The following is a 10951-nucleotide window of genomic DNA, read 5'->3' as shown; positions in this document are numbered from 1 at the left end:
TATAACATGATGGATGCATAGGAAATGTGTGGATGTGAAAATATCACAATAAGTTCGGACGGGGTTAATTTAAGCCAATCAACATGGGGCAATATGAGCAATAGTTATTCTTAAGGTAATATATAATAATAAAAAACATAAACAGCCATTGATATGCAGGCAGAAAGGAGCAATTCACATGACAGTTCTTTTATTTTTAGAAGATGTTAGTATTTATAGAGAATTAGTCAGTGAAAAGACTTTAAGTGAAAAATTGACATCCTGGTTCTCCCGAATACATTTTGTACATAGTTTTTGTGGCTCAACTTACCACAGAAGGTGGCACAATTTACCCCACAGATGGGGTAAGTTGAGCCATTTGACATCATTGTTTCCAAAGGTCATAATGACTTTCAGTGTGAAGGTAAAAAAGTTATATGTACATGTACATGTAGGTGTAAAAGATTTCCCAAGAATCAAGTTTAAAGGCAAGGTACTTATTTCTACAATATTACAAGTCATATCATTTCTAACATGCAAAATGCAAAAAGTGTCACAACTTACCCAACCTTCCCCTATGTTTAATCAATAGCTCACACCGAGACCAGTAAAAGTACATCTACTATTCGGTCAACCTTTTCGACTGAGGAGATACAAGATATAAGCACACAAAATAAACTGATGACCACTCAACCAAGTTATGAGCTGACCAGTGACACTCCACCTACCATTTCGCAAACTTGGTCGACTAGTGAGATGCAAGATACAAGCACTCAAAAGAAACAGATGACAACTCAGCCACCTTCTGAGATGACAGGTGGTCACAGTACAAGCACAGAGCTACGTCGTAGTACGAGGGATAATCTTGCATCAACACCCATTGCCACAACCTTCTCCTCCACCCTCCAGCCAAATAGTCACAGTTCTTGTAATTATAGGCAATTAGATAACATTTCTTAGATGGGATACTGTATGTCATTCTTTTCTGATTTGAATAATTCTACAACAAATCCCAAATGATATTAAAAAAGTTTTCGTTGGTTGATTGAGACACCAAACTAAATGGGTGATTCCATACGTGTCGTACGGGACATTTACAGAACATTTGACAGTTTTTTTTACAAGAAAAAAAAAAATTCCAGAAACTAAAGGTGATCAGCAAGTACTTCCAGAGTGTTAGGAAAACCAAAACTTAACATGACTTGAATTCACATCCTGTATAATACAGATTTAATATAGTAATGTGTCGTACGGACGCAGAAAAAGTGGCTTTTTAGAAACCTCAAGTTTGTACTCTAAAGTCTGTGAGTTGGACAGATAATTTTTATAGAAACTGAACTCAAATTTATATTCAATTACCCAAGAGCAAACACATCTATGAAAGAAAGCAAAATAAACATTCATGAATAAATAAGAAAAAAAATTACAATTTTCGAGAACATTGTGGCGTACGGGACACTCAAAATGTGACGTACGGGACATCTCTAAATTTAAGCCAAACTTTCTTACTTTATGTCTCTTTGACTTCTTCGATCACTTTATATGGCTGATGATAATGATAATCTTATCAAACTAAAGACATTCATTATGTTAGAAACCGCTTTTGGCTGAATATTTCTGTCAATATATCGTAAACAAAATAACGTGTCGTACGGGACACTTGTGTGTTGTACGGGACACATGTGTGACGTACGGGACAGTTGTGTGTCGTACGGGACAGTTGTGTGTTGAACAGGCACTTGCGTGTTGTACTGGACAGCCTGAATAAAACAATGAACTCTTTATCAATCAGATGGGAAGCATTGCCCCTAAATTCTTCCTTTTAATGAAAAGCCTTTTAATTAGTAGTCATATAGGACAACATAATTAATTAACCTCAGTAGATACAATCGGGAGCAACATATTATTATTTTTTTCATGATGGGAAATGTACAATGGTTCACAGCATTTTTACGAGCTGTATGAAGTTATATATTTGTGAATTAGTTAATGATTTGGAATACATTATTAAAACAATGAATAAATGAATTAATGAAACTGTTTGTGTAAATTATGGGGCTAAAATGTTATGATTTTCATATAAAATGTATATATACATGATATATTTCACAACTGTCACTTGAAATTCCACAAAATATTTTTTTCGAAAGAAATGGGATTCTACTTTTTCAAACCTTTCTGCATTTTATGAAACCATATGGTTTGTCTCATTTTCCAGATTTTTTTTAACAACTTGAAAAAGGCAAGGAGTTTCAATACTGTATGTAAAAAAAAATAGTGATCACCAAGGGAAGTCCAAATAGATGATTGTTAGGTTAACATTTTTTTTACATCTTATAATAATTTCACATTAGTATGCAAGAGGAAGTCATCTTCCAGGCTAGGGTGAATCAATTATAAATGTTTTCTTTTCATGCTCAATGACAAAGAAATTAACCTGCTCTGACTAGTGAAAATTACCAGTTTAGCTGAAGGGATTAAAAAAGAATACGCCTACATGAAGTCAATTAAAATGGTTAGAATCACCTATTTCATGTTCTATGGAGATAAAACAAAGTACCTTTTCAGTTCATTTATGTCAAATCAATTACTTAAATCAAAATAGGCCTTCTATTTATAGTTTCTGAATCCAAATCCTGCAATTAAATGCAGTATATATTGTGTGTCGTACGGGACAACTTTTACTAGGACAGTTATTGAAAAATGAAGGGCAGTAATAAGACCCTTTGAATATGGGATAAATCGATCACCCATGGGTCAAAGAATTGCATCATCAAAAATAAAATTATAGGAAAAACTTTTGCATTGTCATGTGTCGTACGGGACATTGCCAAAAATAGGTTCGGAAAAATCAGAGCTGCCCCCATTATGAATCATGAAAATGTAGATATTATTTGGAACCATCAATAATACATTTTCCATTGACCCGCAATATTTTCAATCTTCTCGTGCTTTGCCAATAATCGTTTCAGGCAACGTTTGTACTTGACTATTTATTTAGCAAAATTATTGAAAATTAAAAATTCAATTTTACCCCCCCCCCAAAAAAAAAGAAATGTCTGACATCCTTTTTGGTTGAAACTCATGATTTTCATAAAATTTAGGTATCATAGTAAAATATTACACTACTTATAACTTATTGAAAGCATGTTGAAATTTATGATATTTTTGAAGTTCTAGTGTGGAATCGGCCAAATCCGAGTATATCTGGTCTTATTTCTATGTATCATCTTAAAAAATATGCTAATGCTCTTCATACTAAGTAAGAAGGAAAAGTAACATTAAAAAAGGTCGCAATAAGATTATATTGATTCAGTAATTGCAATGATAACTACAAACAATACAATAAAATGCACTTGTTCATGTAAATCATACATAAATCTATGGGTAACTGGGTATTACCATTTTTGAATAGCGCATATCCAATTTATTCTCTACAGATTTTGGTGCTGTAGTTGGTGAAGGTGTTGTCATCATACTTTTGAGTGTACTCCTCATGGTCTCGGTAATATACATCATTCGAATCCGAAAGTGAGTCACACTACTTATTAAAAGCTTTAGATTTTAAATAAATAAAAAGGGAGCATATGTTCACACAACGCGAATAGAAATTTGGAAAGCAGGGTATATAACTGTATGGCAAACTATGTAAATCATACATCTAGTTTGAATACAAACACCTGACCTTATTAGCAATGATTTTTTTTTTACCATTATGAAGTTCGGTTTTGTCAAAAGGTAGCACAGAATAATATTCTGGAATTTCTGGTCAAGATATATACGATCATCGCAAACGAACAGTTATCGATATTGTCAGGTGACGTTCAAATATTGAAAACCCCCAAATCTTTAGAATACATATATAGAGCTCTGTATATATCAGGGAATTGACTGCTCTTAAGATGAGTGAAAAAGGTCAGTACATGGTTCCTCACTATGATCCATTTATTTTTCTGTCACACTCAATAGGTAATCGGCTATATTCCATTTTCATTTTGTATTTACTTTTTTATTCTACCGTGAAGGATGATGAAAGACTCTAACAAGGATCAGAGGACACAACATGTAGATTTGGTGCAATCATCAAATTCGCCTGAAAAAGACACAGGTTTTTATCATGATATTCAGGATGTCATGATATCGGATCCATCGGCAACATCTGATGGCGATGCTCACTACTCGTCTCAGATATACGAACAGAAACGTGCCAATGTATTGGATCCTGACGACACCAGTGCACCACACCACTCCTATATGATCTAAGGAAGGAATACATACACACCCTCCCACACACACAACCCCCTTACACGCCCTCCCCCCACACACCCCAGTACGCCCATACATGCGTATGTGGTGTATGTACCGTCATACATACCCCATTTATTAATATAAAGAGAAACAAGGGTTTATGTGTAAGCATTAGGGAAAGTCTATTCTATGTAGTTCTCTGACCTCTTACCAAATAAAGCAAATGTTTTACTCGGGGAGTCTTGACTAATGGTTATATTGAATCTATTTTGGTTTTGATGGTGTATGCACAAATTTGCAATTTCTAATCAAGTTTTTAAAATTCATTTAACAGCCTAAAACTTCATGGCATGTAAATATGATTTATTTTTTATGTTATAATACTTGAATATTATACATACTAGTATACATTTAGTCACCTTTCAACCTTTCACATGAGGTTTGACTCATTGTCCTAGGATGAAATAGGCTATTTCTGATGAAAAGCAATTTACTCTCATTGCCAAGAATAGAGAGTATGAAAGAGAGAGAGAGAGAGAGGGGGGGGGGGGGGGGGTGGAGAGGCCAATATTTGGTTTCATCCATTGGTCAAATGTCTGTATTCAATAAAACACTATTAACATTATTTACTTTTTAGAAAGAAATTAATGAATTTTAAAATCAAATGATAAAATAAGCCAGATAAAATGTTTGTAATTTCAATTATTGTAAATTGAACGTTACATTTTTTGTTCATTTTATTAGACTCCGTTCTCCTCATGACTGAATTAAAGGAAATCAAAACCCAAGAAGAGAAGTAATGTTATTAGAAAGAGTAAAATGAGAGGAACAATTTAAAAAAAAATTCACCAAAATCGTATATGAAATAAGCAAGTTATGGACGATTAAAAAGTCTTGTTGTACTTGCTATGTGGATCCTCAAATTGGCAAACGTGCTTCAAAATGGCTGATTTTGTGGACAACTCTCCATTTGTTTTGTACACATATTTTCAGATTTTCCCCTTTATTTTACATATTTCATATTATCTCCTCCTGACCTGACCTTGACATATATGGTGTGGATTATATTTTCCCATGACATATGTTGTGCTCAGAAGGAGGCAAGATGCAATTTGAAAGATAATGAGGAAAATCTGAAAATTTGTGTACAAAACAAATGGAGAGTTGTCCACAAAATCAGCCATTTTGAAGCACGTTTGCCAATTTGAGGATGCCCATAGACAGTACAACAAGAGTTTTCAAACTCCATAACTTGCTTATTTCATAACCGATTTTGATGAAACTTATTATTTAATTGTTCCTCTCATTTTGTTCTTTCCAATAAGATTACTTCTCTTCTTGGGTTTTGGTTCCTTTAAATCTTCTTATAAGCTATTATCCTGAGGTTTCATCGTGGATAAACAAGAATACAAAAAATAGATTACAAATAAGATCTTTAAACGTACTAAAAAAAATATGTTTGAAGTTGCCCTTTAAAACTTAAATAAATTGGAAATAAAATTAGAATGTGTAACATGCATATGGAAGGGACAGGGAGAGAGAAAGGGCGAGGGATTGTGATGTGAAATGAATGCTATATGTGTGTTTGTGCATGGATTGGGGTGTTTGTGTATGTGTGTGATAGATAAATGGTCCAAATTAGACAAGAGAGACAGACAGACAGAGAGGGATAGAAAGTAGTGTGTGTGTGTGTGACAGAGAGAGAGAGAGAGAGGGAGGGATTTAGGTTAATGGAGGCAAATAATTTGAGACAAGATGCTAAGAGAATGTGAAAATATTATTTGCAATTATTGAGATACAATTTTGTTTTAATATAATTTCAAATCACAATGATTCACACTTAGAATGACATGAAATTTCCACAACTCCAAACATACTAAGATTGAAGCTGAGGATCAATACAAAATTCGCTACAGATCACTCATACGAAGGTACACGATGGCTACAGGATGTGGAGTCCATGACCCAATTAACAGTATATGGGACCATACCAAGACCTTTTGAGTACTTCTATTTGTCCGATGGCATAAAAAAAGGCGTTGTTGTTCAATCTAAGTTTATATTTTTATATATATATCAGTGGCTGTGACCGAGCTAATTATTCATGCAAACAAAATCTCAAAACACTACGGAAAGTCTAACCAGAACAAATGACGTTAAAACTTGGATTCTTAGCCATTCTTTAAATAGGGTATGAACATTATAAATGCGTCTCCGACGTCAGAGAGGAACTTGACTTTGAAAACAATTCTGTTCGCCCATTATTCAGTTATTTGATCGGTGATCAAGAGCAAACTCAGTAGAAATCAAACAAAATACTGTTCCTTTGTGAGAAAAAAAGGAGTGTCAGAATAAATAGTGTTCTCAGCCATGTTTCCCGAAATGTGATTCCTGCAAACGGTGCAATAGCAGCCAAAAGTTCATAAAAGTCGAAATTTGATTGGTGCGGCATACCTTCGAAGCTACAGTTTCCCACGCTCAGTTGTGGATTTTCATTTTGTGAAACGAGGTCCCGCCCAATATCTTTACGGGGTAAAAGGGGAAATCCTCAAGGTCACTGAAGGTTGGTCATCACTTGTGAACCTGCATGTCAAAGTATTCATGTAAACACAGTACTGCACAATACTCTGACAGGCAACTGGCAGTGCCATGTATCAGCATACATAATACTGTGGTTTTCTTGAAGGCAGAATATTATTCTGCTCCTGACTAGTCACTGGATTGAGTGGATTGGGCCAAAAAAATCCCTTTGAGAACTCATCACAAATTACGGTAATTATATTTTTGCTATTTCGTTTGTCGTTTTCGAGTAAGACGATAAAAACAAATAATCGTTGTCATCAAAAGTATAAAATTGTACATGTACAGGTGTATAAGAAAAATAAGTATATTTTTTTTAATTGGTAGACATGTTCGAACTGCAGTATGAAAATTAAAGGAGAGTCCTTTTTTGAGAATAACACGATTGGTTATTATTGGTAGGACCTTTACAGTATAAAAGGTGAAAACAACAAAATGCTGGGAAAAAATCGGACAAGGATCTAATATATTTGTAACTGTTTCAGAATTACGATTAATGATCTTGAATTGGAGATTGAGAAGTGACAAGTAATATAGACAACTCACCCATTAATTGTGAATTTAATCATCTTGACTTCCTCTTCCTTTATTCACTTAACCTGCTTATTGTTCGTCAGATATTGAAATGACCTTCAAATTACCTACGCCTATCTGATATTATGATTTGTAATTTTCGCGTAGTATAATATATTTATTTTTCTTGTTTAATTCATTTTATTTTATCGTACTTTATTTCATTGTTTTCTTTTTTTTACTTTTTATTACATTTTTATTTTTAAATTCTATTTCATTTCGTTTCATTTTATTTCATCGTACTATATTTTATTGTATTCTGTTTTTTTTTTATTTATTTTTTAAAATTCAATTTCATTTATCAATTTATCTAAAGGAAAATTGAGTTTTAATACTAAATTGATTTATGAGCGAGTGGAAAAATGAGAAGTGAATTATTGTAAAAGTTTTAAATGAATCAACCAATAATTTTTACGAGATAAAGACTATGGTAATCTCATAGTAAAAGATTCATTATGCGCAAAGCTTTCGATGAAAATGACCATCTTGTAATTTTATATATTAGATCAAATGAAAAGTTTCTCCTTAACTACGTCACAATATTTTTTATTGTTTGTCAAATTACTTCAAACTTTTAAGTATATTTCGATATCATTTTCATACGCAAAAATCCACTTAATTAGATCGGCAACTGAAGGTTCATTTTTGTAGGAGGGGATTCGGGGGAGGGGGCTGGATGGGACATTCATAACAAAAACAAAAGGAACATCAGATAGTTAATTAAGGGAAACTACACGGTTGTCCTTGATACTATTTTAAAGACCTAATTGAGACGATATTCTAGTCCGATATCAGAATATTCTCTTCATTGATCATTAATTCCCTGGGCATCAGAATTTTTAAAATCTAGATCTCTTAAGGGAGCTCGCAGACATTGGATGGGGGATGGGTGTTCCTACATCTGTCAGTATTGTTAACTGGTTTCATCATGTTTATAGAATATCGAACGTAATTTTAGTTCAAAGAAATAGATGATTTTTGTCTTTTTACGAGTAAAATTGGGATTAAAACCGTATCAGACCTTTCGGGATATTAATCATGGAAGTTTACTGAGCCTGGAATATTCTGATCGGGCAAAAGATTGGAGAGGAACTATTGATAAATGGTTCGTCTCTAAAATATATTTATTCTTTTCGGCTCCGAACCTCCTGGCATCACTGTACAAGTTATTCCTGTGGTATTAGCCCCCAATTTCAATTGATCCACAGATTCATGGCTGATTGTATATGATGTAGGAATGGATTGGTATTGGATCAACTTTGCGTTCCTAATAACTCTTCTGATACAGTACGGTAATCATATGGTGAGATGCGTCATTACAGGTAAAGTTTATCAGAATGCCCAATATTGTGAGTTTTATTGATAATGACATAAGGCGACGTGAATTACATGACACCATGTAGTTAAAAGATGTAGAACGTCTTAACTTGCTTGATGAGTTGGTGTCCATCTGCCCTGTTGATTCGAGGGGTCTTAAAAAGTATGTATACCTTGGAGGAATGAAAGAATACGTTTACAAGCAATGAAAAGAAAGACAAATCATAACCTAAATAACCTCAATCATTAGCGAACCTTTGGGGGGGGGCAAAGGGGGCAGACTGCCCCTTGTCCAGTCTCAACACATGCAATGGACGTATCCCTGCTCACCCCCCCCTGACAAGTGGCTCCTTTGAACTATTTCTCCTGCTTGTCAAATTTTTGGCGGACGAATTTGCCCCCCCCCTTTGGAAAATCCTAGGTACGCCACTGACCTCGATATATAAATGCATCGATCTCTTAAACGGAATCCATATGAAGGTACAACTCGCAATAGTGATCAGATGTTTTCTGTGTTTATGGAAATCCTATACGTCTAATGTGTGTAGACATTCGGGTGATAGTTGGAACTTAGAAGAAGTAGTTCCCTTGGCATATTTCAAAGCTTATCCTAGCCGCAGATTTAGTACCTTCCTAGATTCACATTTATTTACCAACGTTTCTCTTTCTTGATAGATGTACAACTGGTTGGTGGTCCATCATCTAATAAAGGTACAGTAGAGATAAAGCAAGATGGCGGCGATTGGGAGACGACATGTGGAATAAATCTTGGATTTACTGACGTCATCGTCCTCTGCAGACAGTTAGGATTCACAGGAGCAAGCCAAGCAGTGAAGACGACACCTTATAGACAGAATTCAAATCCTCTCATAGGGTTGAATTGTTACGGAAGTAAACACATACCACTTAATATTTCTTTCATAAAATAATCTTACATACTTTCCTAAACTAGTGAATTCATATTCTGTATTGAACAAGATTTAAAAAAAATGTAATTTACTGCTTTGGCGTCACCCATGCATGGGAAGTGAAAAGCGAACTGACTCACTATGACCCGCAGGTCTATCTTCCCGAACTGACCTGGAGAGTGCAGGTGGACCACTGCACCGAGCTTCCCCTATACAGATGGGTGTTTGATTTCACAACTCGTAAGTAGATATAAATGTGGCTGAAAAGTTGTCAGTGCATACAGTCATGGAGGATTTTAAACCGCTGTGAAGAGCGCATCGCCAACGCAGATTAGAGCTGCAATGGCGCTGATCTGTCCGGTGGCGGCAAAGTTCATGCGCAACCATTACTCCGTTGTAAACCACAGTGCTATTTGTGTAGCTCCTTGCTTTGAGCAGGGAACTGCCGATAGTGATTGGGCATCGATGCCCGTTTCATTCCAAACTTCAAATACTGCATCTAGAAAAAAAGGTTTACTGATGCCATAGTCAAACTGGCAAAAACGAATCTAAACAAACAAAATCGAAAATCGACAACCAGCGGTAAAATTGGAGGCAGATGTAACAGTTTATCTGCCAATTTAAACTGTCTAGAATCGCGATCTAGTAAAAGAACTTATACGTCGATGTTTCAGCAGCTTCCCTTTGGAAAGAAAGTCAATGTAGTTGTAAGGTGAATAGTTCGCCTATACCATCATTGTCTTTGTTATACAGTCCAAACATTGAGTTTTATATAACTGTCAGACGTTTAAAAATTGTATATGTTGCCTGATATTCTCTACTTATTCATCATAATTTATATCTGCTCTCAACGGAACGAATGCAGGGATGACATTCTGGCTTTTCGATGACCCCTTTATCCCTCAAAATCTGCAGACTAAATCAGCAGATTATTGTTATTATCATGTTTATGTTGAATTTCTAGGTGAAGGCAGCCTGTCAGCATGTTCTACATTCCCTACATTTGGGTGTTCTTCAGCAGGATCAGCATCTTGTCATGGTAATAAAAAAAAATATTCAGCTCTTGAATATCTTGAAAAATCATGATTGAATATAATATGCAGACGACAGTAAAATTGAATCAGTTCTTTGAAATGAATATAGAGTCCCTTTTGGAGCACTATGATCAAGTCGTAGGTCAGCCTTGTAAATTTAATAGGCAATACAAGTTCTGTTACAAAAATAAAAGAAAATTATAACACATGTGATATTGACACTTCATAGCCATTCTTACAACGATTGATGATACCTTTGGCTTAATAGCCAATAACGTTATATAGCAATGAGTGTATGTCATTTCATCTTGT

The 10951-nt window shown here is 34.8% G+C and overlaps 1 protein-coding gene across 1 annotated transcript; it reads left to right on the top strand.

The window, feature by feature from the left end:
* Positions 1 to 577: 577 nt before the first annotated feature.
* On the top strand, positions 578 to 4256 carry LOC121430508. Its single transcript, XM_041627789.1, has 3 exons — positions 578 to 907; positions 3420 to 3510; positions 4005 to 4256. The coding sequence occupies exons 1-3, from the start codon at positions 661 to 663 to the stop codon at positions 4240 to 4242; spliced, it is 576 nt and encodes a 191-aa protein (XP_041483723.1). The 5' UTR covers positions 578 to 660; the 3' UTR covers positions 4243 to 4256.
* The last annotated feature ends 6695 nt before the right edge of the window (positions 4257 to 10951 follow it).

Source organism: Lytechinus variegatus, chromosome 17 (assembly GCF_018143015.1).
Source record: "Lytechinus variegatus isolate NC3 chromosome 17, Lvar_3.0, whole genome shotgun sequence".
Taxonomy (NCBI): domain Eukaryota; kingdom Metazoa; phylum Echinodermata; class Echinoidea; order Temnopleuroida; family Toxopneustidae; genus Lytechinus; species Lytechinus variegatus.
The sequence above is the reverse complement of the archived record's forward strand: the minus strand, read 5'-3'. Positions and strand labels throughout refer to the sequence as shown.

Excerpts from the sequence above, each read along its gene's own strand:
- LOC121430508 (XM_041627789.1), top strand. The coding sequence starts at position 661 with ATGACCACTCAACCAAGTTATGAGCTGACCAGTGACACTCCACCTACC. Across the intron at positions 908-3,419 it reads GCCAAATAGTCACAGTTCTT|ATTTTGGTGCTGTAGTTGGT; the intron begins GTAATTATAGGC and ends TATTCTCTACAG. Across the intron at positions 3,511-4,004 it reads TACATCATTCGAATCCGAAA|GATGATGAAAGACTCTAACA; the intron begins GTGAGTCACACT and ends TCTACCGTGAAG.